The 26,767-nt window shown below is 37.9% G+C and overlaps 4 protein-coding genes across 4 annotated transcripts; all 4 read right to left on the bottom strand.

The window, feature by feature from the left end:
• Window positions 1-978: 978 nt before the first annotated feature.
• LOC125778733 (protein toll-like) lies at window positions 979-2,277 on the bottom strand. Its single transcript, XM_049457880.1, has one exon. The coding sequence runs from the start codon at window positions 2,220-2,222 to the stop codon at window positions 1,017-1,019; it is 1,206 nt and encodes a 401-aa protein (XP_049313837.1). The 5' UTR covers window positions 2,223-2,277; the 3' UTR covers window positions 979-1,016.
• A 12-nt stretch (window positions 2,278-2,289) lies between these two features.
• LOC125779106 (carboxypeptidase N subunit 2-like) lies at window positions 2,290-3,591 on the bottom strand. Its single transcript, XM_049459901.1, has 2 exons — window positions 3,516-3,591; window positions 2,290-3,329 (listed from the first exon to the last, which is right to left on the bottom strand). The coding sequence occupies exons 1-2, from the start codon at window positions 3,589-3,591 to the stop codon at window positions 2,290-2,292; spliced, it is 1,116 nt and encodes a 371-aa protein (XP_049315858.1).
• Window positions 3,592-10,339: 6,748 nt separating this feature from the next.
• Window positions 10,340-12,391, bottom strand: LOC115066094 (protein toll-like). Its single transcript, XM_049457751.1, has one exon. The coding sequence runs from the start codon at window positions 12,332-12,334 to the stop codon at window positions 10,340-10,342; it is 1,995 nt and encodes a 664-aa protein (XP_049313708.1). The 5' UTR covers window positions 12,335-12,391.
• An 11,468-nt stretch (window positions 12,392-23,859) lies between these two features.
• LOC125778600 (protein toll-like) lies at window positions 23,860-26,151 on the bottom strand. Its single transcript, XM_049457283.1, has one exon. The coding sequence runs from the start codon at window positions 26,149-26,151 to the stop codon at window positions 23,860-23,862; it is 2,292 nt and encodes a 763-aa protein (XP_049313240.1).
• Window positions 26,152-26,767: the final 616 nt, after the last annotated feature.

Genomic DNA, 26,767 nt, shown 5'->3' with positions numbered 1-26,767 from the left:
AAAATAAATTATATCCCATCAGGAAGGGCAGAAAGTATATGGAGCGACTTAAAAGATAATACTTTCTTTTAAAAAAATTCACGAAAATCGCCTAATTTTTCATGCGTTACACTATTATAGCTCCTTAAGCCATTATTCCAGCAAAGTTTTATCCTGTTACTTTAATTGCTTTTTATGTGTATTACACTGGAAAGTGAAAGAATAAAATGGAATTAAAATGTATGTGTATTTATATGTGAAGTAGGCGTGGTTGTTGTCCGATTTCGCCCATTTTTATAGAACATAAGAATCTTGATTTTGATTGAAATCAGTCAGTTGAGTCCCAAGATTAGTGGTGTCACCGCAAAGTGGGCGGTACATTAAAGCAAACAGAGATCGGGGCCGCGACCACTTTTTCAAAACTTTTACTTCGTAGATACCTAGTGAGATTACACCTGTGCCAAAATACAGTTCTATATATTAGCTTTGTATTTAGTTACGGTACTTTATACAAATGTAAAAAGTAGTAAATAGTAAATATCTCCGCTACCTCAGTAGGTGCCCTCATTACTTGTTTAACCTAAATTTTGGTCAGCACCTAACAGCACTATTCCTCATTGCACCTTTCAAGGCTATTCATAAAATATCCCATTGCACTCGAACTTACGCTTTCTTTCTAGTTAAAGTATTTAGGTAAATACGTTTTGCAGAAATATATACACAGATATCATTGTGTGTTATTTAATTAAATATACAGGATCATTTATTAAATAGTTACTTAAAATATAATAAAATGGAATTGAAGAGTTTGTGAGATCACCACTGCCCGGTAAGCATGTTGGCCAAGATTAACTCCATCTTTCTCTTAGTAGCAAGATTTTGAATAACTTTGTGCCACAGAAGAATCGGAAGATTTCACTAAGAAACTGCAATTAAATGCAATATATTTGTATTTTAATAAATATATGTAAACGAATTTGTGAAAAATCTTACCATTCTGCAACCAACTGCTTGACCACAAACCAAACGTGATAAATTTAAACAATGTCGTCAGCCAAACGATTCATCTCAACTTGTCCCATAACATACATTCTGCCGCTAGTTTTTAGCATATCGGAATTCCTCTCTACACCCACTTTATGTGGCATGGCGTAGCGTAATTTGTCCCAAAATCTGACGTCTTGCCAATCCAGATATGTATTCATATCCAAATATGCCTTTAGTTCTCTGTCCAATAACTCACTGTTCGATATTTCTCCATATTTAATCATTATTATGCGCGCACGACCTTCGTTCAACGAGCACTGATGCGCTGTGCGAAACTCCATGCGCGCCCAATCCGACTCGATGAAGTGCTGCGAGAGCACAATGATCGTCCGACGCGACTGTTCCACCGATTCGATGATTTGTTCAGGTATATAAGCGCCAGCCAGCCAATTGCGTTCGTGCGTGCATACACGAAATGGTGGTTTGCACTGTTCGAGTCGCGGCAGCAATGTATGGTTGACGAAGTCAGCATCCTGGTGTGCATATGAAATAAACGCATCGAATGTTTTATGCTTATCTAGCTCACATTCGCGAATGCAACATCTCAATATGTTGTGGCTATATAACCAGACTTCCACTTCTAATTTATATTTATAGAAGAGTGCGATAATGCAAAGAAAAATAACAACGGTTAACAATACACTAATCACAGTTGCAATCAAATACTGATTATATTCAACAGCAACAGGAGTTGGACACAATTCTCTCACATTTGCCATTAGGAGTGTATCGTTCGGCTGATTAACACAGAGTAACTGATCGGCATCTGGTATGCGTGTCCGATGTGTACGTATGGTGTACAGCAGTTGTAGCGTGGAACAGTCGCAAATCCAAGGATTTTCACTTAGATAGAGAAATTGTAGTTTTGTGCTCTCATTGAGATATGTACGCAAAAACTCATCATTTAAAGATATTAAGCGATTATTTCGTAGATCCAAACCCGTCAAATTGGTTGGAAGTTGACTGATATTTATGCTCGTGATTTTATTGTACGACGCGTTGAGTTGCGAAACGTTACCATAGCCGAAGGTGGTGTTTAGCGGCAATGCAATGAAATTGTTATTGCTAATATCGAGTACCGAACTCTTGAGCCCAACTTGCTCGGGGCGTGGGAGCTGTTCGATATGTTGCGCACCCTTGCAATTGATGTGCAGAAATTCAAATTGTGTGTAACAATTGCATTCGCTCGGGCACATTACTGGTTCCCAAGCACACAGTTCATTACGTTCCAGTTGCGCGAGATCTTTTACTAGTTTGGTTTGGTTAAATCCAAGCAAATTTACAATCGCACACGATCGGATTACCAGTCATTTTGATTTCGGGTGCGCAATCGGCACTCGAACCGTTGGAATTTTGTAAAGCAAAAATGTTTTCAATCAGATTGTGCTCTAGGTTTATTTCAAAAGGGCATGGAGTGTTCGCTGCTACAAGCCAATCTAAAGTGAATTCGCGCAAACGGTTACCACTTAAATTGATTACTGTTGAGCTAATCTTGCCACCTTCGTAAATTTCTGGTTGCAACTTGGTAATATAATTAAGACCGTCGGCTAAAGCCAAACTCATGCACTCATAGTTGTATCGAAAATTTGTAAGTAATCTTGGTGCTCTATTAACGGAAGTCTCGGTGCTACGTATAGTTTTCAGTTGGTTCTGGCTTACGTCTAACCTATGTAGACAATTCAGTGATTTCAGATTTTCTATAAGACTTGTGGTGTCGTGCAGTTGATTGCCACCAAGTATCAACTGCCATAGCCGAGGAGTGTGATCGAAATTGTGTGGCGTTAAATATTCCATTAAATTGTGACTCAGATCCAGTATGATAAGTTGACGCTGATATGCAAATAGACTTTCGGGCAATTCCCGGATTTCATTACGGCTCAAATTCAGACCACTCAATTGCGTTAGCGTTGCAAAGATGCTTGTGGCCAACCTTCTCATATTATTTCCGGCTAAGTCAAGTTGCCTCAGCGCAGTGAAGTTATTAAAGTAAGCTCGCGTCAAGTTTTGCAGCGATATGTACTGGTCTTTTAGACCTTGTACGTTAAGCGTAAGTGTTTCCAGTTGATTCTGCTTATAAAGTAGGTCATTTGGTATGCTTATAATATCTGCTTCTCGGATTTCATTACGATTTGATTTAAAAATCAGTTGTAGGTGAAGCAGATAACCAATTTTTAATTTTGGTTTCGGAGCAAGGTCAGTGTTAAAGACTAGTATTACTTTATTCAGCTTACGCATTTTTATTAAAATTTCCCGCACTTTGCCATTTATATAGAGTTCGTGTGTAAAATTCTTGCAATTTTTCACTAAGAAATAATGAGTATTAGGTAAAATTGACTGAAACTTGCGCTGGAGTAGATAATCCATATTTGTTTTTGTGTTCATCGTACAACTTACAAGCAGATTCCGCAAGTCTGAATAAAAACTGATGTAAATATCATCGAGTCCTTCGCCAATTCTGCAATATAAATCGCCATTTCTATAGCACTTACAAGTAGTCTTCTCATCCTTAAAGCAATCGGCGGCCCAAGTGGAGACTGGTTCGACAGTAGTTTTGATTAACTTCATTTCGGTATTGTGCGCCAACAGAAATTTGTTGTTTATGATCAGTTGACTTAGTATATAGGCGAGTATTACACACAAATTGCGTACTTTCAGTTTGTTCATATTTATTAATTAGCTGTTATTGTTTTTTATTTCCTCCACAATAAATCGGGCTTGCAGACCAACTCACTTACACTTACTGAAATACTAAAATATAATATCGAATTGGTACGCTTTAAGAAGCTTAAATCGTGTTGTGATTCTTTATCAAGAAAAATATTTGTGAAACCGCAAACACATTTAGCACTCGCCATTGTGCGATAATTTGTTTGTTGTTCTGGTAATATAAAAAAAACAAAATTTTTCCATAAGAATTTACTCTCTTGTAAACCGACTAAATCTTTTGCAGCGCCAATGAAAGTCGTAAGCGAAGTCAAAGCGACTTAGTATATCACAATAAATTTGGATATTTGTGGTTAAAAAATTTTTAAAAAGTTGCCGGGACCGTATTAAAGCTACATTAACCACCAGTCAAATCGCTAAAAATTAAGATAGAATTTTAATTATAATGATTTTAATACACGGTACTAAAGAACTTTCCTTTGACCATAAGTGCCACATCGTTTGCATAGGCAATGACACGCCAGCGACAATCCTCGAGTTTTTTAAGCAGGTCGTTAATGATCGGTATCCATAGAAGAGGGCAGAGATCTTGTCGCTAACGAGGTATGGCATTGAAAAACAACTTGTCACTTTAGTGTCCAAATTTATGCGGAATTTTGTTTATTAAAAATTATTTTTTTTAGACTAAGTGTTCTTTCACAAATTTTGTTCTTTTGGCATATTAATTTATTGAAATTCAAAATTCCCATATGAATAAAAATAATAATCTAGAGAATTGTTGCAATTTTTGTAACATGAACACCGTATTTGAAGTTACTTGGCATGTGTTTAAACATGCTTTAGTTAAATATATGTAGACCAGTCAAGGTGTAAATTGGGATTTGTAGGTCGACGTCGGCAGCGATTTGGTTGGCAACGACGGCAACATAAGTCCTCCTCCCTTTAATTGGGAACTCTCCCGAGTGATAATGTTGATTATTTTAACATTGTTATTTTTGCTCTTTTTTTAATACAGTTATTAATACAATAGCGATGAGAATTAAAGTAATTTGGAGCCGTATATATAATGCGTTTTTCTTACATACATAGCTTATTTCATCTATTAATACCGTATTTTTTAAGTTACTTATTACACTGTCTTCAAGCATTAGTTTTTAATTTTCATTTACAGCTATGCTTTCTTGAATGTGTTCGATATTGTCTTGTATAATTTTTAGTTTTAGTGTGAAGTCAGTATATATATTATGTCACACTGTTAACGTTATTAACGTTATTTATACTATTTAATTTCGAATTTATTAAATTACGGTCGCTCTAAGACAGACTTGAGTTTAGAGAATGTTTTATTAAAAAATGCATTAATGCTTATTTGACTATTTAGATTTTTAATTGCATTATGGTTATTTGTATTCATTTTTGAGCTGTTCCAAAAATATTAATTAGGCCTCTTTGCTGTCGATGTAGTATTAAAGCCAAAGCTTTACTTTTTATATTGTTAAGTTGCATTTCCAAAATTTGTGATTTTTCCTGTAGGCCACCACGTTCTATATTATTGTGAATTGTGTTTATTATACCTAATATTACCTCTATATTTATTATATCTGCTATAGAGTCGTATTTTTCTGCGAGGTGGACGCATTCGATCCATACTTCCATGTATCCAAGATAAGTTTCAATTTTTTCAATTATGAGATGAGGTTGCACTGGTGTCAGTGCCAGTAATATTATCAAAGATCTTAGGATCAATTTCACCTGAACATTCCTTTTTTCTTCTAATATTGAAAGAGTGTATGTTTTGTAAATTTAGTTTGCGATATCTTGGTTCGTATTTATGCCTAAGAGCCTTAGTTAGTTCTTCACGTACCCGTGCTGTTCCGTATTATGAAAAAATTTCTCGCTGTTCGTTCAATATTATTATTGTACGTTTTTTATTATCCTCTATCTAGATTGTGGTGATTTCATAGCCTCCAGTGTTCTAAATTTTTCAGAAATAGTACTGTGTAGCCTTTCTACATCAGAGTATTCTAAAATGAACGTCAATGCATTCATGTCTTAAGAGTTCTTTTATGTTTACTGATTTAAATTCATTGAGTGTCATAACTTTTGTTGGTTTACCTCTGAGAGAGAGATTAAATCTAATTTTTTCTACTATTGTAAGACTGTTTCTATCTTCTAAGGCCATTGCATATTTTAAAAATTTATCAATGAAAGTGATAAAACTATGTTTTTTGTTGGTACAAACATCGATATGTATTATTTGGTTAATATCCATCGGTGTTTCGGTTAGCTTGTACTTTTGCTTAATAGGTTTTCAGTCGTATTTCGCCTTATTACATATTTTACAGTTATTTATATATTCATACGCTGAACAGGGTAGTTTAAGTTTGTCACGAAGTTTGTAACACCCAGAAAAAAGCATCGGAGATCCTATGAAGTATATATATAAATGATCAGTATGATGAACTGACTCGATTTAGCTATGTACGTCTGTCCGTCTATCCGTCCGTCCGTCTGTCTGTCTGTGTATATACGAACTAGTCCCACAGTTCTTAAGATATCGTTTTGAAATTTTGTAAACGAAATTTTCTCTTCAAGAAGCTGCTCATTTGTCGCAACTGCCAATATCGGACAACTATGACATATAGCTGCCATACAAACAGAACGATCGGAATCAAGTTCTTATATGAAAAACGTTCGCATTTGACGTGGTATCTTCACGATACCAAGGTAACAACATAATCTCCGAAAAAAATATTCAGATCAGATTACTATAGCTTCCATAGAAACTGAACACATAGTTACTGAAAGAAATACACCTGTGAAGGGTATATTAGCTTCAGTGGAGACGAAGTTAAGGTTTTTTCTTGTTTTGTATTAACTTCTTTAGATTCTTGTAGCAAATTAAAGTTTTTAGTCCTTCATAATTCCCATTAATTCCTCCATATCCAGTTTCATTTTTGTGATATTTCGCTATGTACCAATAAACTTCATCTTTATTCTGCGTGTCTTTTTCTAATAGTGCTTAGAAGGCCGGTATGCGAAGAAACTACACCAGATACTACCCTATCATCACAATGCATGGCAGGCTCAAGAAATAAATGGAAAGTCCAGGAAGATTACACTGGTAGCGATCATCAGTACATTTCCTTCGCAATCGATACCGGAGCAAACGCTAACCTGTACAGAAAAAACGCTGGAACACGAAAGCGGAACTTTTCCAAACTAAATACTTCGAAATTGATCTCCGCAATAGAAAATCAATATAACAAGAGCATGTCAAAAATGAATGCCCAAGGCTTGCCACCATATATAAAGCGGCAATTTACTGGTGCACTGAAAATATCGCCTAACTCAGCCGCAGAGGAGAGGCAAAAGGAAAAAAGAAGTTGGAACACCCCATCGCCGACAGCAAAAAGAAAAAATGGGAGGAACTATGCGAGGATATAAACAGAAAATAGTGATGATGAAACTCGGCACTCGAGCAAATCCACCTGACTTACCGCTGCCAAAATGGATCACATCATAAACACACTATTCCCCATACACACACACACAGAACAGGCTAGAGATTCCGAACATAATTTAAGATCTCCGCAAATCCCCCAGTTTTCCTTGAAAAGCTCATGGCTAACAAATCACCCGGCCCGGACAGGACAGGCAAAAATCCTCAAAATAATCGACGCAGAACGCCCGGCAGCACTTCTGAGTGGATATGATCGACTCTCTCGAAAAAAGATATAAGATATCCGACTACCTCAGAGCTGTGGCGCGAAGCTACCTTAGCAACAAGAAACTAGGAAACTAATGAAAACGCAGCACAAGGTTCCATTCTAGGCCCAAACTAGTGGAACATTAGCCACAACGCTTTATTAAAACAATGCCTAATGAATCGTATATAAATGGCTACGCGGATAACATTGCGGCAATAATGACAGCAAGGGATACAGAAGAAGCGCAAAGAAAGCTGAACCAGGTCATGACGCGGACGCAAGCATGGCTCGAATCACACAACCTCTACCTCGCTACGGAGAAAACAGAGCTAATACTGCTAACAAGCAATCACATACCCCCGAGATAAGTATTATTGCGGATATTTGGTATGATACAGTCTGGTCCTGGGGTTTGAACCGTTTGAACGAATTGATCGCTCATCTCAAGTGTCGTTCCTACAGTACAGAGATATCCCCGCAGAGGTCGTAGTGCTCGGAGACATTAAGGAACATATGATCTGTATCTTCACTCCATAGAGCCCACTTCCTATTTGCGTCTTTGGAATAAGCTGAAGCTTTTAACTAGAATTTGCCTAAGCCAGGACTCGACACAGCCCTCCACCTTTTTCGAAGAAGCTTTTCCACTAAGTCCTCTTCGGTTTTCTTAGGGTTACCATATAGGTCTCAGTCAAAATCAGTCCTGTTGCATATTTCCTTTTTTATTATCGCAGCAACGTTGCGACCACACGAAATATTCAATATGTAATGTGAGAAGTAGGCCACTTGACAAATATTATGGCAACTACAAGTGGTTGCGTCGATATAACAAACAAAGAAAAGTATAAAGAAAGAAACGATTATATTAGAAAGTAAGACCTAGCTTGAGTAAAATTTTTAAATACACTGGCAGAAGAATTTGACTGTCTGATATGGTTCCTTTGTTCTCTCCCTATTCACTAAACCGAAGTTTAGTATTAATAAGAATCTTTCATCGGCACTTCTAATCTCTCACATTTTCATTACCTTCAAGAAGACTGAAAATAGCCGATAGCCGTCGCTTCCACTCCTGCCCGCTGCGATCGAACGCGCCAAGGTCTATTGACACAGCGCTTTTAGCGATTTCGCTAAAGGTTGGCTCAGCCTCCGTTTCCGGTTTTATACCAAGGGAGTTTTCTTCCTCATGCGACCTTTGCCGCTTAATCACTGGTTCAACTTTGTTCTTGTCCGGTCCTGCCCTATCGGCCTCACGCTCAGCACCTTTTTGGCCAACTCGAGTGTATTAGTATGCTGCTCAGATATCTGACCGGCATGCTTATCACCGTAGCGTTCCACAATTTCTGACTTCAGCTTTCTCTCTAGAGCTGCTTTGCTTCTGCCTATAGAGCCTTTCATAATTCTAGCAGAGGCTCCTCTGATAGTCCTGGCCACCGCGTAAGAAGAAGAAGTTGGTCTAGTTGCTACGTACTCTGAGGCCTGCTAGGGTTTTAACGAGACGGGGACAGTTGCGACACCCTCATTGTCAACTCATCATATTCTGGTGCCAAAATGCCGCCGTCACCAGCCCAGGGTTTTACCAAATCCTAAATAGCTACCCCTACTCAAAAAGCAGTTCCAACGCCAAATGTTGCCCAGGAGTTGAAAGGGCACCAGCTTAGAAATCTATAGAACTGCTTAGCTTCCGATCCTCTGTTAGACGTTTTACACCTTAATGTATTCCCTGGCGTTGATTCTTGCAAGCTGCAACAGTATAAAATATTCGGTTGCACCCTCCCTTACTTGTTAGCTTTTGCCATCGTCGCGAAAATAAGCTTGTAGGCAAAAGCATGCTCGAGGTGACGTTACGGAGTCTGCTTTTATGAATGAAGCGAGGTCGCTTGTTGAATGTGCGCCTGCATTTGAATGAAAACTTTTCTGTTGTATAGGGTTTATCCAGAAAGTAAAAAATAACTGGGTCGATTTATAAAACTTTATTAAACCATAAACGATCAAGTGCTGCTTGCGCAATTTCCAAGCCTTGAAGGCGTCACGGAAGGCATTCTCCTTTTTGTCGTCTCAAAATGCTTGCTTTAATCGGTCTCTTCAGACAAGGAAACAAAGAAAGACCGGGCTACAGGCTTGTGCTACGTTTGAAGTAGGCGTGGTTGCAGCCCGATTACGCCCATTTTTACAGTTAAAAATCTCAGAATAATGTCATAATGGGTCCTAAGATAAGTGGTTTCACCTAAAAATGGGCGGTGCCATCCCCATCGACAAATTTTTACTCTCATAAAGCTTTCTACGTACATTAAAGCAAATAAAAGTGGGGACCACACCCACTTTTTCAAAATTTTTAGTCCACAGGTACTTCATACTACTGTAATCTCCTGCGCCAAATTAGAGTTATATATCTTAATTTACTGCTTAGTTTTGGTACTTTATACGTTTTTCTTCAAATGTAAAATGCCATAAGATCGAAATAGTTCCACCTTCATCACTTGTTTAGCCTAAATTTTGGTCAGCACCTGACAACACTATTCCTCATTGCACCTTTGAAAACTATTCATAAAATATCCCATTGCACTCGAACTTACGCTTTCTTTCTAATTAAAGTATTTAAGAAAATAATTTTTGTATTATAAACAGATATCATTGTGCATTTTGTAATTAATTATACAGGAAAATTTATTAAATAGTTACTTGAGATATAATAAAATGGGATTGAAGAGATTGTGCGATCACTGCCTGGTAAACAGGTTGGCCAAGATTATCTCCATCTTTCTCTTAGTAGCGCAATTTTGAATAACTCTTTGCGTCACAGAAGAATCGGAAGATTTCACTAAGTAACTGCAATTAAATGGAACATATTTGTATTTCATGTATATATGTATATAAAAATGTATTTGTTATAAATCTTACCATCTTGCAGCCAATTGCTTTACTACAAACCAACTGTGACAAATTTAAACACTTTCATCACGCAAACGATTCATCTCAACTTGTCCCACAACATACATTCTACCATTAACATCAAGCACATCGGAATTCCTAACTTTACCCGCTTTATGTGGCATGGCGTAGTGTAATTTGTCCCAAAATCTGATGTCCTGCCAATCCAAATATGTATTCATATCCAAATATGTCTTTAGTTCTCTATCCAATAACTCACTGTTCGAGATTTCTCCATATTTAATCATTATTATGCGCACACGACCCTCGTTCAACGAGCACTGATGCGCTGTGCGAAACTCCATGCGCGCCCAATCCGACTCGATGAAGTGCTGCGAGAGCACAATGATCGTGCGACGCGACTGTTCCACCGATTCGATGATTTGTTCAGGTATATAAGCGCCAGCCAGCCAATTTCGTTCGTGCGTGCATACACGAAATGGTGGTTCGCACTGTTCGAGTTGCGGCAGCAATGTATGGTTGACGAAGTCTGCATCCTGGTGTGCATATGAAATAAACGCATCGAATGTTTTATGCTTATCCAGCTCACATTCGCGAATGCAAAATCTCAATATGTTGTGGCTATATAACCAGACTTCCACTTCTAATTTATATTTATAGAAGAGTGCGATAATGAAAAGAAAAATAATAATTGTTATCCCTACACTAATCACAGTTGCAATAAAGTACTGATAATATTCAACAGTGACAGGAGTTGAACACAATTCTCTCACATTTGCCATTAGGAGTGTATCGTTCGGCTGATTAACACAGAGTAACTGGTCGGCATCGGGTATGCGTGTCCGATGTGTTCGTATGGTGTACAGCAGTTGCAGTGTGGAACAGTTGCAAAACCAAGGATTTTCACTTAGATAGAGAAATTGTAGTTTTGTGCTGTCATTGAGGTATGTACGTAAAAAATCATCATTTAAGGAATTTAAGCGATTATTTCGTAGATCCAAAACCGTCAAATTGGTTGGCAGTTGACTGATATTTATGCTCGTGATTTTATTGTACGACGCGTTGAGTTGCGAAACGTTACCATAGCCGAAGGTGGTGTTTAACGGCAATGCAATGAAATTGTTATTGCTAATATCGAGTACCGAACTCTTGAGCCCAACTTGCTCGGGGCGTGGGAGCTGTTCGATATGTTGCGCACCCTTGCAATTGATGTGCAGGAATTCAAATTGTGTGTAACAATTGCATTCGCTGGGGCACATTACTGGTTCCCAAGCACACAGTTCTTTACGTTCCAGCTGCGCGAGATCTTTTACTAGTTTGGTTGACGTCTGAACGCACTGCAAACCATTGAACAGCGAACGATAGTTTTCACTGTAAATCCAAGCAAATTTACAATCGCACACAATCGGGTTACCAGTCATTTTGATTTCGGGCACACAATCGGCAGTTGCACTGAAGAAATTTTGTAAAGCAAAAATGTTTTCAATCAAATTGTGCTCTAGGTTTATTTCAAAAGGGCAAGTAATGTTCGCTGCTACAAGCCAATCCAAAGTGAATTCGCGCAAACGGTTGCCACTGAAATTGATGACTGTTGAGTTAATCTTGCCACCTTCGTAATTTTCTGGTTGCAACTTGCTAATATAATTAAGACCGTCGGCTAAAGCCAAACTCATGCCCTTGTAGCTGTATAGAAAATTTGTCAATAGCACTGGCGTTCTATTGACGGAAGTCTCGATGCTCCAAATAGATTGCAGTTGGTTTTGGCTTACGTCTAGCCTATGTAGATAATGCAACGGTTTCAGATTTTCCATAATATTTGTGGTGTCGTGCAGTTGATTGCCACCAAGTTTCAACTGCCATAGCCAAGGAGTGTGATCGAAAAGGTGTGGCGTTAGATATGTCAATGAATTATGACTCAGATCCAGTATGAGAAGTTGACGCTGATTTGCAAACAGACCTTCGGGCAATTCTCGGATTTCATTATGGCTCAAATTCAGACTATTCAATTTTGTTTGCGCTGCAAAGATGTTGGCCTCCAGCATTCTCATATTATTGCCGGCTAAGTCAAGCTGTCTGAGCGCAGTGAAGTTTTTAAAGTATGTTTTCGTTAAGTTTTGCAGCGATATGTACTGATTTCTTAGACCTTGTACGCTAAGCGTAAGTGTTTCCAGTTGGTCCTGCTCATATTGTGTGGGTATGCTTATAATATCTGCTTCTCGGATTGCTTTACGATTTGATTTAATAATCAGTTGTAGGTGAAGCGCATCACTAATATATTCCGTTGGTTCTGCAGCAAGGTCAGTGTTAAAGACTAGTATTACTTTATTCATCTCATACATTTTTGTTAGAATTTCCTGCACTTTGTCATTCATATAGATTTCGTGTGAAAAATTTTTGCAATTTATCACTTCGAAATACCGGCTTTTAAGTAAAATTGACTGAAATTTGCGCTCGAGTAGAAAATTGATATTAGTTTCTGTGGTTATGGTACACAATACAAAAAGTTTCCGCAAGTTTGAAGAAAACTGATGTAAATATAATTGAGTCCGTCGTCAATATTACAATTACAATCGCCATCACCATAGCAATCACAAGTAGTCTTCTCATCCTTATAACAATCGGGGGGATAAGTGAAGACTGGTTCAACAGTAGTTTTGATTAATTTCACTTCGGTAGTGTGCGCCAACAGAAATTTGTTGTTTATGATCAGTTAACTTAGTATGTAGGCGAGTATTACACACAAATTGCGTACTTTTAGTTTGTTCATATTTATTAATTTGCTGTTATTGTTTTTATATTTCCTCCACAATAAATCGGGCTTGCAGACCAACTCACTTACACTTACTGAAATACTAAAATATAATATCGAATTGGTAAGCTTTAAGAAACATAAATCGTATTTTGATTCCTTATCAAGCAAGCACTTATCTCTATGCACTCGCCCTTGTGCGATAATTTGTTTGTTGCTCTAGTAATATAAGAAGAATTTACTCTCTCGTAAGGAGGTGGATATTTTTGTTTAAAAACTTTTTAAAAAGTTGCCATGACCCTTTAAAGCTACATTAAACACCAGTCAAATCGCTAAAAATTAAGATAGAATTTTATTAGAATGATTTCAATATAATACAAATATTTGAGATACAAATCATGAATGTTATAAAATAACTAGCTAACGACGTTTCGCAATAAATGTTATTTTTAGAAAATATTTATTTTTAAAATCAAAATTTCAGAAGATCAGCCATATGCGCTTTTGCAATTTGTTCTCTAATTTTATTCGTTTGAATACTCTCGCAATATGTTGCTAGAGAGTATGATAGTTTAGTTCACATAACGGTTGTACGTAACACCTAAAACTAAGCGAGATAGATATAGGGTTATATATATACAAATAATCAGTATGACGAGAATAATAGAAATCCGGCAGGATGTCTCTGTTCGTCCTTCCGTCAGTGAAAGCTGCAACTTGAGTAAAATTTTGGATGAAACTTGGTGAAAAATTTCAAACTTTTTTGAAAAAAATTAGTCACTTGAGAATGTGTGAAAACTAAATTGCCTGCACCGAAAAGTATAACTGACTGATCGCGATTGCTCTTCTAACCAATTGAATTCTTTATTCCAGGACGCGTAAGTATGTATTTACAAAAAGGGGTAAGTAGAATACATTTCGTTACATTATGGTGAGTATTTTATATAAATTAAACTTTTACCTTTAATTCAAATATTTAATATTAAATTAATTCAACATAATTTTGTAAAAAAATTAGTAGTTTTAAAGGATGTCGCTTGACGCAACACCGGCCACCTTGACAGGATCATGATCCTTCAACGTTGATGCGTAGCAGGGCGAGCTTATGGCTCGCACCTTGTCGTCGTGCTCTTCTGCGATTGCGACGACACCTCCTAGTACCCAGTGCTGCGGTGTTGTGTTGTCTTCGTGTTTGATGACGGAATCGCCGGCCTGCAGATTCCACTCCGGATGTAGCCATTTGTTGCGCTCCTGAAAACTCATGGGATATGTTTTGGACCACTGCTGCCAAAACTGTTGCTTGAGAAAACGAATTAGGTCCGCTGGCACTTCAGCTGGTGGCAGTGCTCGTAGCGGACAACCGATCAGTAGTTGTGCTGGAGGTAGATCTTCTCCATCGTTAGTGTCCTGGCTCAACGGTGCTAGTGGACGCGAATAGAGAATGGCTTCCACTTCGGCTAGTACTGTTGATAGCTCTTCCGCGGCGAGAAGAGCGTTGCCGAGTGCGCGAACAACTAGATGTTTGGCGGATTTCACCGCGGCCTCCCATAATGCGCCGAAGTGTGGGTGCCCTGGGTGGTATGAAGGTGAAGCTGAATTCTTCTTCTGCTGCGAATGCCTTCACTAACGAGCTAAAAATGCCTCCTTCACCTCGTGGAGCTTGCGGTCGACGCCGACGAAGTTGTTTGCGTTGTCGCTGAAACTCTTCAGCGGAATTCTTCGGCGACCAGTGAACCCCTTTAGGGCGAAAATATGTAAATGAATTAGTCGATAAGTCAGAAACTAATTCGAAGTAAAGGCCCACAAAAACTGCGATATAAGTTTTCACGGGTGGTCGACCAAAAATCTACGCTAAATATAAGGAAAGGGCGTAGCGCTCGAAGTCTTTCAACGAGCAAGTTTCCCAGTATTTGGGTTTGCAGCTTCGGCTTGTAATGAAAGCAGTGTGTGCTTTCATCTCCTACTCGGATTAATTTGGATGAAAGCGACATATCCGAGTACTCATGCAAGAACGGATTGAGATTATGCAAGGTTGCGGGTAGCGTGGTGCCTTAAGTCAGTTTTTGGATTTTATTCGCAAATTTTCAAAAAATACAAGTGTAATTCGTTAGATGTCAGTTCCCTACCCTGGTCGTCTGATCCATTGTAGTAAATATGCGACCACACAAAGCAATTTCTGATGAGAAGAAATTTTTTCGATAAAGTTCAATATTGTGTTATCTTTCACATTTATAGTTAGTGTAAAATTAGTTTTCTTCTTCTCTAATGCTTCGTCTTCTAGGGAGAGCTGGAAGTGGGTGTCTTCAGGTCTTCTATGAGGAACTGTAAATCGCCAAAACCTATCGAATTATTCAATTCGTCCACGTTACAACCCCAAGATACTTGATCCACAAAATTTTGTTTTATTGGCACATGCCGCCAATGCGCTTTGTCAATCACCTCTTGCATTTCGGGCAATCTAACTGCGACGAAGCTTAGTGGTGAGGTAGGGTGTGTTTTCATTCAATGTAAAACTATTTCAGAGTCTGTCCAAAATGTAATTTTGTCGAAATGTCGATTAAACATAGGCGCTACTCTTGACCATATTTTTGAAAGAAGATGTGCTGCCGAGAGCTCAAGACGCGGAAGAGTTTTGGTCTTCAGCGGACCCACTCTAGACTTTGCAGTAAGTGGCATAAATTTAATACCACTAGTAGATTGGCCTCGTATATATATTCAGCATCCGCACGCCCTTATTGAAGCCATGTATTTGGCAGATGGTACTCGACTCTACGTTTACGTAACGAGGAATGATAACTGTTGAAAGCTGCATTGGGTTGGGTTTAAAATTCTGCCAACTAGTGTCGAGTCTCAATGAAATTGACTCATCCCAATCTAGTTTTTGAAAACAAAGCTCTTGTAATAAGATTTTTGCTTTGGCAACTAGTAGGGCTAATAGTCCAAGAGGATCGAAAAGGCGAGGAGAAACTGACAATATGTTTCCTTTAGTTGCTCGCAGATCACTAAAATTGTCATCTAAAACGAAATCGAAACAAATCCTCTTTCGGCAACCAATGGATTCCCAACGTTTTAGTGGAATTTTTGTCATTGAAGCTTAATGACTGTTCAGTGCCATTTCCTTAAGGTGAATCCGGCCGAGTTTAACATTTTAATTACCTCACTTCTCAAAAGATCTAGAGACTCGAAATTATCGGATCTCTTTAATAAATCCTCAACATAAAAGTCTCTCTTAATGGCCAATGAACCGAGTGGATATTTCATTGTTTTGGCATCACTGAGCATTTGCGAAAACCGTGTTGTGAAAAATGGTGCAGGCGCAGTGCCGTAAGTTACGGTGTAAAATCGAAAAGTTTGTATTTGCTCTGAAGGAGCTCTCTCCACACAATAGGTTGACAATTTCTATCTTCTTTATGCATAATTATTTGGCGATACATTTTAGTAATGTCCGCTGTTAGGACACACTTATGTATGTAAGCGAAAACGAGCGAACCTTGGATGGTTGGACCTACCATCAAAAGTTCATGCAATACTATTTGAGTTGAAGATCGACTCGAATCATTAAAGACAGCATGTAGTTTAATAATGAAGTAGTGTGGCTCACTCGGGATCTAAATGCTCGTTGGGCTCATGTAACACAGTGCTCATAAAGACCATATACATTTTACGAAATGCTTCAATGTTTTCCTCTTCAGGGCCTGAAAACGCCGAACTGCGGTTTCATAGGAGTGACCGTGTAACTTACGGTCAGATTTAAAGGGCATTTTGACTTGAAGCCGTCCTGAAGGCAATACCTCAGTTGTGTTAACGAAAAATTGTTCACACTATTTTGTCCTGGTGTGAACTTTTTGCCATTTATTTCTAAAGGAAGCTCCTCCAGGGCTCAGAATTTTCGGACTACTGAATCTTTAGACGATAAGTGTGTAGTTGTTGTTGGTTGCTGATGAGATTCCGCAGTAAAGGAAACGGGATACTGGTGCAGTAACGTATGATGGGATCGATTGCACACACGACATCGATCCGCTCTGCACTTGGAGACCGTATGTCCCTTACGCAAACAATTTGTGCATACGAAGCCCCAATTTGACATACTCAAATCTTTGTTGCACAGAGAAAGTTTGAAAGTTGTAGTGGTCCTTTGATTTACACTGCTGACAAAGAGGCTGCTTTGTAATTGCAGCTACTAACGACGGTTTGGTTCTGTCCGATTTGGTTTCTGTCATATGACTCATACTGTTTGCAGCTCCGGGTTTAGTTCTCGAACATGACGCTCGTTATGCTGATAATTGATGAAATCTTCTATTCATAGTAGCTTCACAGTCCTTCCACAATGGTAGCTTGTCGTCATCCAGCTGTTCCTCCCACTTTGATCGGGTGGCAAAGTCAACTTTTGTCATGACCATGTGTATGATTGAGCTGTTTGAGGAGTGTCTGGCGTCACTGCCCCTGGCGGCGACAGTATTTATTACAACCCTTGTATGGGTGCCTGGCCACAGCGGAATAGCTGGTAACTGCAAAGCTGATGAGCTAGCAAGGAAAGGCACCCTAGAGTCTCTTTCGGTAGATTGGGAATGGGTCGGTGCTCCTGTGTCCTCTTGTGTTCTACTACTGAATAGTTGGGCCTCGCGGATGCTTGGTCAATGCTGGGCCAGCATTGGTACTTGCGCGGTCGCGAAAGCATTCTGGCCCAAGATAGATCGTAGGAGATCTAGCGATCTCTTTGCCCTCAGTAAGGCTAGCCTCCCTTTAATGGTGGGGCTCTTGACGGGTCACTGCGCTATTGACACACATGCTGTAAGACTGGGAATCTTACCGGACGCCGTATGCAGAAGCTGCTTGGAAGAATATATGGCAGAAACTAGCCAGCACTTCCTTCTTGACTTTCCCGCATTTGGGAGGTCAAGGCTTAGATACTTGGGGGTACATACCTTCAGATATCCTACCGGTGGATGTAGATATTTAGCGCCTTTGCAAATTTGTATTGACTACAAATCGTTTTGCCGATCTGTAAGTACGAACACGGGAGTTCTATTTTCTATGGCATCACAAAGGACTACATCTATTAATCCACATGCGATCTTTGATCAGCCATCTAACCTAACCTAACCTATGTGTATGATTATCGCAATTGTAATTGATTTCTCATCACCCAGCGATAGCAATGGGTCATACGCAGCCGACACTTTGTCCATCATCGCTCGCAATGAGGGTGCCGATGGCTTTTGTATAGTTGGCAGCCCAAAAATTTGCGAAATCGTATTGAAAATTATCAACAAATTAATATCGTAAACTTTTTTGAGACTTGCCAATGTCTTCGGATAATTTTCATCTGACATTTGAAACGCTTTAGATAATTAACCAGATGGTTAAATTTTTCAATATCTGAGATATTCGGATCATTGTGAACCAAACTCTCAAACAAACTAATGAAATTTTTAGATTCGGAATATTCTTTCTTGAATTTCGGCAGATACATTTTTGGAAGCCTTGAGCTATGAGATGTTACAAATGATGTGTCCACATTAGACTCTAAATTGTTTAAATTATAGATTTTGTTTCTACAATTATGTCCTATAACTCCCCTCGGGCCATGTCGTCTTCATCAATCTCTTCAATTTTAGATTGACATTACATCAACTTTTCATTGTGCGAGTTTAATATGTCCAGCCGACATTCCAACTCAATTGAATCTAACGACACGGTTCTTTCCATAAGGCCCGTCTTTATACGCAAAATGCTAATTTTCGGCACCGTTCTTTGACGCTTTAATGATTTTAAGTGGATCAACTCCTTACTTTGAGAGAGTTTGGTGATGGTTTGCTTTGGCTTGCTCATTTTTATTTGTTTAAATTAAAATTTCTAAAAAGAACAGGCAAATTTTTTACTTGTTGCTTTGAGAAGTTTGGCTCTGAGTTGTAGCAACTAGAAATGTTGAACTTCTTCCGCTTTAATGTCAATTGTTCTACAGTAACAAATGCGTAAAAATAAATTGAAAACTAAAATGACAATTTTACATGTATCTTTTACGGGAGTTGAAGTCGTTGTTAGGCATTACTCCAAATAGGTTTCATCGCATAGCGCTGGTTTAACCATTTGATTCAGAAATAAAGATCACAATCAAAATTTACATCTTTTTTATAAATTTTCTCAAATTTAGATGGCACTTACATTAAAAGCCTTTTTCATGGCTCGTACATACTTATATGTATATGCATATATACTTATATGTATAGGCACTCACGTCACTGTTGACAGTCATGACTTTGAAGTTGTAGATAATTTCGTCTATTTAGGAACCAGCATTAACACCACCAACAATGTCAGCTTAGAAATCCAACGCAGGATTACTCTTGCCAACAGGTGCTACTTCGGACTGAGTAGGCAATTGAAAAGTAAAGTCCTCTCTCGACGAACAAAAACCAAACTCTATAAGATTGCAAAAATACTATACCGAAATATACAAGGGCACGAGAGCACCCATTGCAGAATCTAGTGATATATGAACGGCTGATTCGGTCAATTTATTGTGAATGACTATTATGCATGTCTATTGTGAATTGGCGCAGCTTCGGCATACATTTTTAACAAAAAAACTGTAACAAATCTTCATAATTTAAATAAAAATTATAAAATTTCTTTAAAACTTTCCGTCCTCAACAATTTACCGACGTAATATGTCTTTATGTAAAATGACAGTTAAAACAGGGTTGCAATTATTTTTGCGTAACATTGCACGCAAATATACATGGGTTTTGGTCTAACATATTTTACTGCCATTGCAAATAATTTTTGCGTGTGTTTGTTGTTGTGCCGGCGCACCAAGAGGAAACATAAGCAATTCTTGCACCGTGCAAGGGTTTTGCAAGAGCAAGCGAATACCCCTATTTTTTTCAATAAAATGCGAATATGGTTTTGCGAAGAAACATGAAAGCAATAATTGTATTTATGTTATTACACACGTACATACACACATATATATATGACACACAAAGTTTTTTCTCCCTTGCTCTTCTAATGTGAATCATTCACAATGCGTAACCAGCTGTCAAAATTACTTGAAGAAATAATATATATTTTTTTTAGCAATTACTTAAGAGCTGGATACGGACCTTTAAATAAGTTTTGTACACTTTTTTTGTTTGTATAGACACTGCTAATGAATTTACCTTTGAATTTGTTTAAATATTTTTCACTTTTACTTAGCCGACGACAACCGACAATAGTCGAGAAGCGAGACGCGAGACGCGCACAGGCAATTGAAACCTAAAATTTTATGCACAAAAATTGTTATTATTATTTGTTAAACTTTTATCACGCAATGAGTCCCTACTCGGGCGCCATGGAAAATATCAAGCTTTTTTGAGAAAAATCAGTCACTTGAGAATGCGTGAAAACTAGATTGCCTGTACCGGAAAATATAAACGACCCATCGCGTTTGCTCTTCTTACACAATTGAATTGTTTATTATAGAAATTTTATGATCTAACGGGACGCGTAAGTATGGGGGAAGTAGAATACATTTCGTTACATTGTGGTAGAAAGTTATGGTGAGTATATAAAACAGTATTATTAGGGTGAGTATTTTATATAAACTGAACTTGAACATTTTAATTCAAATATTTAATATAAAATTAATGCATTTACATTAGTTAAGTATTATATTTCAAAAATTTAGTATTTATGTTTAAAGGATGTCGCTTGACGCAACGCTTGGTATACGGATTTCTAAGTACAAAAAAAGTACGAGTTCGAAGCTGGGGGTAACTGGACCACTGCCACGCCCACAAGTCGGCATTAATGGAAGACGTTTAAAGTGCCATATCTTAGCACTTAATTAAGTAATAAAATCAGACACAGGACATCGCTGTAGCTATTGGCAACTGTGGGAAAAAAGTTTCGAAAAAGTGCACTTGGCCCCGCCCTCTAATAAGTTTAGCCAGAGAACTTAAAATGTGAAGTACGGAATTCACCTCACAATCACAGTATTCACGCTGTGAAATATTGACATTGTTTACAGTTCTCTCACATACTCAATCCGTGAATATGAAGAGTAATAACATTAACACCATTATCATATTTTCATGCTTCATGTTAGCTTTCAATACGTAATGTACGAATGTAAGGAAATTCGTTTTGCTGTTTTATGATATGAGTATAATTTTGTATGAATGCATGCATTGTAATATTTATAATCAATTTGGACTTGCATATTTAATAATTTTATTTGGTTTTTATATAGTATACTTACTAATAAATATTTTTGTATTATATTTCCTACTAAAAGAAATTATATTTATCACAACAATATATGTATGTATGTATGTAAGTATTTATAAATAGATGATCTATCATATTAATCGTATGTCTCTGCACACGCTCATATGAATGTATGTATTGTATACGCATGTGCGCGTTCAGAAATTCAAGTCTTGATGTTATCACTTATCAATATATGTATGTATGTATGTAGAGGTAAATGTGCGTGTTGATACATTCATATAAACTTATATGTACATACATACATATATTTGTATACATTGCCGAACAAATAATGCACAAACATACAAACATGCATATGTATGCGTACACATGTAAATATGCCATCAACAAAAAATTGAAAGATTGTTCTACAAAAACAACACTTGTCTCAAATAGCAGAAGCATCTGTAGTAAATTTGACAACAAAAACGATTTCATTCATAAACGCAGTCGCATATTCCACAAGCGACATCGCTTCATTCATAAAACAAAAAACGCCGTAACATCTCCCCGCGCTTGCCTTTGCCAGCAAGCGTCTTTTCGCGACGATGGCAAAAGCGAAAAATCATAAATTGCACAACTTTCGGGTGTTTGTTCTAAAAAAGAAGTGAAAAAGTGGCAACATAGCTGTTGTGGATTTATAATATTTGTCAATTCTAAAATATTTTTCCGTGACTCGCAAAAATCTGCGTCAATATGTATTCACGCTCCTACATATACATACATACATATTTACGCCTATTTGTAGGCGAAGCTGTTACAGCGGCAAGGGAAGCAGTGACAATCGGCGTTTTTTCGTTTGAGTTTGTCGTCGCGACAGTGTTTCGATACATTGACTCTTTGACAAAACGTGAGCTTCGGCCATTGGTTGCCCGTGACAACGGAGATGCGAAAAGATGCGTCCCTTATGTAGCTCGTATTTGCTTTCGTAAATATACAGACAAAAGTGCCAAGGAAATAATATATATATGTATGTATGTACTTATACCCCCTCGGGGATTTGCTATCTTGACGTGATGAGGGGCTCAGTAGATATAATGATCCAAAGAGCGATGCTGGCGGTAGCGTAGCTACCAGTAGGGCTACCCATGCCGGTAAGGTCGCTGATGAATATCGAAGCTAAAAGCAATCCACAATATGTATATCAGCGTCTGTGACTATAAGTACGGCTGAAAGCGGTCGTCTGTACTTGTATCAAGCGGTTCGCTATATAAATGTGTAAGGATGGAAAACAGTAAACCCTTCAGAAGGCAAGGCAACCATTGAAGTATACTTCCCAGCATATCATATGACAATGATAGTACACAGTTCTTTTTCTCTGGCAACCAACCTAAAAATCACCGCAATGGTGTAGGCATTATAGTTAAAGAAAACATTGCAAAATCTGTCATCGGATTTGTGCCGACATCTGATAGATCAATGATGCTAAAGTTAGTTGCAAAACCATTGAACCAGCCGCAATTAAAAAAAGTAAGCCTAAAATTAAGCCAAATCTTGATAAAATGAGAGACGAAAGTGTGAAACGCCTATTTCAAAGTGAAATTATTGAAAAAATAAATGATATCCCATCAGGAAGGGCAGAAAGTATATGGAGCGACTTAAAAGAGAATACTTTCTTTTCAAAAAATTCACGAAAATCGCCTAATTTTTCATGCGTTACACTATTATAGCTCCTTAAGCCATTATTCCAGCAAAGTTTTACCCTGTTACTTTAATTGCTTTTTATGTGTATTACACTGGAAAGTGAAAGAATCAAATGGAATTAAAATGTATGTGTATTTATATGTGAAGTAGGCGTGGTTGTTGTCCGATTTCACCCATTTTTATAGTACATAAGACTCTTGATTTTGATTGAAATCAGTCAGTTGAGTCCCAAGATAAGTGGTGTCACCGAAAAGTGGGCGGTACATTAAAGCAAACAGAGGTCGGGGCCGCTACCAGTTTTTCAAAAATTTTAGTTCTTAGATACCTCATATTAGTGAGATTACACCTGTGCCAAAATACAGTTCTATATATTAGTTTTGTATTTAGTTACGGTACTTTATACAAATGTAAAAAGTAGTAAATAGTAAATAGTTCCATTACCTCTGTAGGTGCCCTCATTACTTGTTTAACCTAAATTTTGGTCAGCACCTGACAGCACTATTCCTCACTGCACCTTTCAAGACCATTCATAAAATATTCCATTGCATTCGAACTTACGCTTTCTTTCTAGTTAAATTATTTAGGTAAATACGTTTTGTAGAAATATGTAATAAGATATCATTGTGTATTTTTTAATTAATTATACACGAAAATTCATTAAATAGTTACTTGAAATATAACAAAATGGAATTGAAGAGTTTGTTCGATCACCACTGTTTTGTAAGAAGGTTGGCCCAGATTATCTCCGTCTTTCTCTTAGTAGCAACATTTCGAATAATTCTTTGTGTCACAGAAGAATCGGAAGATTTCACTAAGTAACTGTAATTAAATGTAATATATTTGTATTTTCATAAATATATGTAAATGAATTTGTAAAAAATCTTACCATTCTGCAACCAACTGCTTGACCACAAACCAACAAGTTTAAACAATTTCGTCACGCAAACGATCCATCTCAACTTGTCCCATAACATACATTCGGCCGTTAGTTTTTAGCATATCGGAACTCCTCTCTACACCCACTTTATGTGGCATGGCGTAGCGTAATTTGTCCCAAAATCTGACGTCTTGCCAATCCAGATATGTATTCATATCCAAATATGCCTTTAGTTCTCTGTCTAGTAACTCGCTTTTCGAGATTTCTCCATATTTAATCATTATTATGCGCGCACGACCCTCGTTCAACGAGCACTGATGCGCTGTGCGAAACTCCATGCGCGCCCAATCCGACTCGATGAAGTGCTGCGAGAGCACAATGATCGTCCGACGCGACTGTTCCACCGATTCGATGATTTGTTCGGGTATATAAGCGCCAGCCAGCCAATTGCGTTCGTGCGTGCATACACGAAATGGTGGTTCGCACTGTTCGAGTTGCGGCAGCAATGTATGGTTGACGAAGTCTGCATCCTGGTGTGCATACGAAATAAACGCATCGAATGTTTTATGCTTATCCAGCTCACATTCGCGAATGCAAGATCTCAATATGTTGTGATTATATAACCAGACTTTCACTTCTAATTTATATTTATAGAAGAATGCGATAATGCAAAGTAAAATAATAACGGTTAACCCTAGACTAATCAGAGTGGCAATCAAGTACTGATTATATTCAACAGTGGCAGGAATTGAACACAATTCTCTCACATTTGCTATTAGAAGTGTATCGTTCGGCTGATTAACACAGAGTAATTGGTCGGCATCGGGTATGCGTCTCCGATGTGTACGTATGGTGTGCAGCAGGTGCAGCGTGGAACAGTTGCAAAACCAAGGATTTTCACTTAGATAGAGAAATTGTAGTTTGGTGCTTTCATTGAGGTATGTACGTAAAAATTCATCATTTAAAGATTTTAAGCGATTATTTCGTAGATCCAAAACCGTCAAATTGGTTGGCAGTTGACTGATATTTATGCTTGTGATTTTATTGGACGACGCGTTGAGTTGCGAAACGTTACCATAGCCGAAGGTGGTATTTAGCGGCAATGCAATGAAATTGTTATTGCTAATATCGAGTACCGAACTCTTGAGCCCAACTTGCTCGGGGCGTGGGAGCTGTTCGATATGTTGCGCACCGTTGCAAGTGATGTGCAGGAATTCAAATTGTGTGTAACAATTGCATTCGCTGGGGCACATTACTGGTTCCAAAGTACACAGTTCTTTACGTTCCAGCTGCGCGAGATCTTTTACTAGTTTGGTTGACGTCTGAATGCACTGCAAACCATTGAACAGCGAACGACAGTTTTCACTGTAAACCCAAGCCAATTTACAATCGCACACGATCGGATTACCAGTCATTTTGATTTCGGGCGCACAATCGGCAGTTGCACTGAAGAAATGTTGTAAAGAAAAAATGTTTTCAATCAGATTGTGCTCTAGGTTTATTTTAAAAGGGCATGAAATGTTCGCTGCCTCAAGCCAATCCAAAGTAAATTCGCGCAGACGATTGCCACTTAAATTGATTACTGTTGAGTTAATCTTGCCACCTTCGTAATTTTCTGGTTGCAACTTGCTAATATAATTAAGACCGTCGGCTAAAGCCAAAGTCATGCCTTTATAGCTGTATAGAAAATTTGTCAGTAGCCTTGGCTTTCTATTGACGGCAGTCTCGGTGCTCCAAATAGTTTGCAGTTGATTCTGACTTACGTCTAGCCTATGTAGATAATGCAACGGTTTCAGATTTTCCATAATATTTGTGGTATCGTGCAGTTGATTGCCACCAAGTTTCAACTGCCATAGCCAAGGAGTGTGATCGAAAACGTGTGACGGTAAATGTGTCAATGAATTGTGACTCAGATCCAGTATAAGAAGTTGACGCTGATATGCAAACAGACCTTCGGGCAATTCCCATATTTCATTACGGCTCAAATTCAGACTATTCAATTGCGTTAGCCCTGCAAAGATATTTGTGTCCAACATTCTCATATTATTCCCGGCTAGGTCAAGATGTCTGATCGTAGTGAAGTTTTTAAAGTATGTTTGCGTTAAGTTTTGCAGCGATAAGTACTGATTTCGTAGACCTTGCACGTTAAGCGTAAGTGTTTCCAGTTGGTTGAGCTTAGGAAATTTGTCAGTGTGTATGCTTATAATATCTGCTTCTCGGATTTCTTTACGATTTGATTTAATAATCAATTGTAGATGAAGTACATCACCAATATACATTTCTGGCTCTGGAGCAAGATCAATGTTATAGACTAGTGTTACTTTATTCAGCTTATACATTTTTATTCGAATTGCCCGCACTTTGTCATTCATATAGATTTCGTGTGTAAAATTCTTGCAATCTGTCACTTCGAAATACCGGGTTTTAAGTAAAACTGACGGAAACTTGCGCTGGAGTAGAAAATTGATATTAGTTATTGTGTTTATGGAACAACTTAGATACAGATTCCGCAAGATTGAAGAAACATATATGTAAATATCATTGAGTCTGTCGACAATATGGCAATGAAAATTTTTGCCAGAGCAATCACAAGTAATCTCCTCATCACTATAGCAATCTTGAACCCAAGTGGAGACTGGTTCAACAGTAGTTTTGATTAACTCCATTTCCGTAGAGTGCGCCAACAGAAATTTGTTGTTTATGATCAGTTGACTTAGTATATAAGTGAGTATTACACACATATTGCGTACTTTTAATTTGTTCATATTTATTAATGTTCTGTTTTCATATTTCTCCACATCAAATCGGGTTTGCAGACTAAGTCACCTACACTTACTGAAATACTGAAATATAATATCGAATTGGTAAGCTTTAAAAAACTTAAATCGTATTTTGATTCCTTATCAAAAAAAAAAATATTTGTGAAAACCGCAAACTCTCTAAGCACTCGCCCTT

This window comes from Bactrocera dorsalis, chromosome 1, assembly GCF_023373825.1.
Source record: "Bactrocera dorsalis isolate Fly_Bdor chromosome 1, ASM2337382v1, whole genome shotgun sequence".
In the NCBI taxonomy this organism is placed as follows: Eukaryota; Metazoa; Arthropoda; class Insecta; order Diptera; family Tephritidae; genus Bactrocera; species Bactrocera dorsalis.
The sequence above is the reverse complement of the archived record's forward strand: the minus strand, read 5'-3'. Positions and strand labels throughout refer to the sequence as shown.

Bases quoted from the DNA above. Each gene is read 5' to 3' on its own strand.
- LOC115066094 (XM_049457751.1), bottom strand. From the start codon at position 12,334: ATGAGAATGCTGGAGGCCAACATCTTTGCAGCGCAAACAAAATTGAAT.
- LOC125778600 (XM_049457283.1), bottom strand. From the start codon at position 26,151: ATGTATAAGCTGAATAAAGTAACACTAGTCTATAACATTGATCTTGCT.
- LOC125778733 (XM_049457880.1), bottom strand. From the start codon at position 2,222: ATGTGCCCGAGCGAATGCAATTGTTACACACAATTTGAATTTCTGCAC.
- LOC125779106 (XM_049459901.1), bottom strand. From the start codon at position 3,591: ATGAAGTTAATCAAAACTACTGTCGAACCAGTCTCCACTTGGGCCGCC. The intron at 3,330-3,515 runs GTAAGTGCTATA...ATTATTTCTTAG, and splicing joins TAAGGATGAGAAGACTACTT to TGAAAAATTGCAAGAATTTT.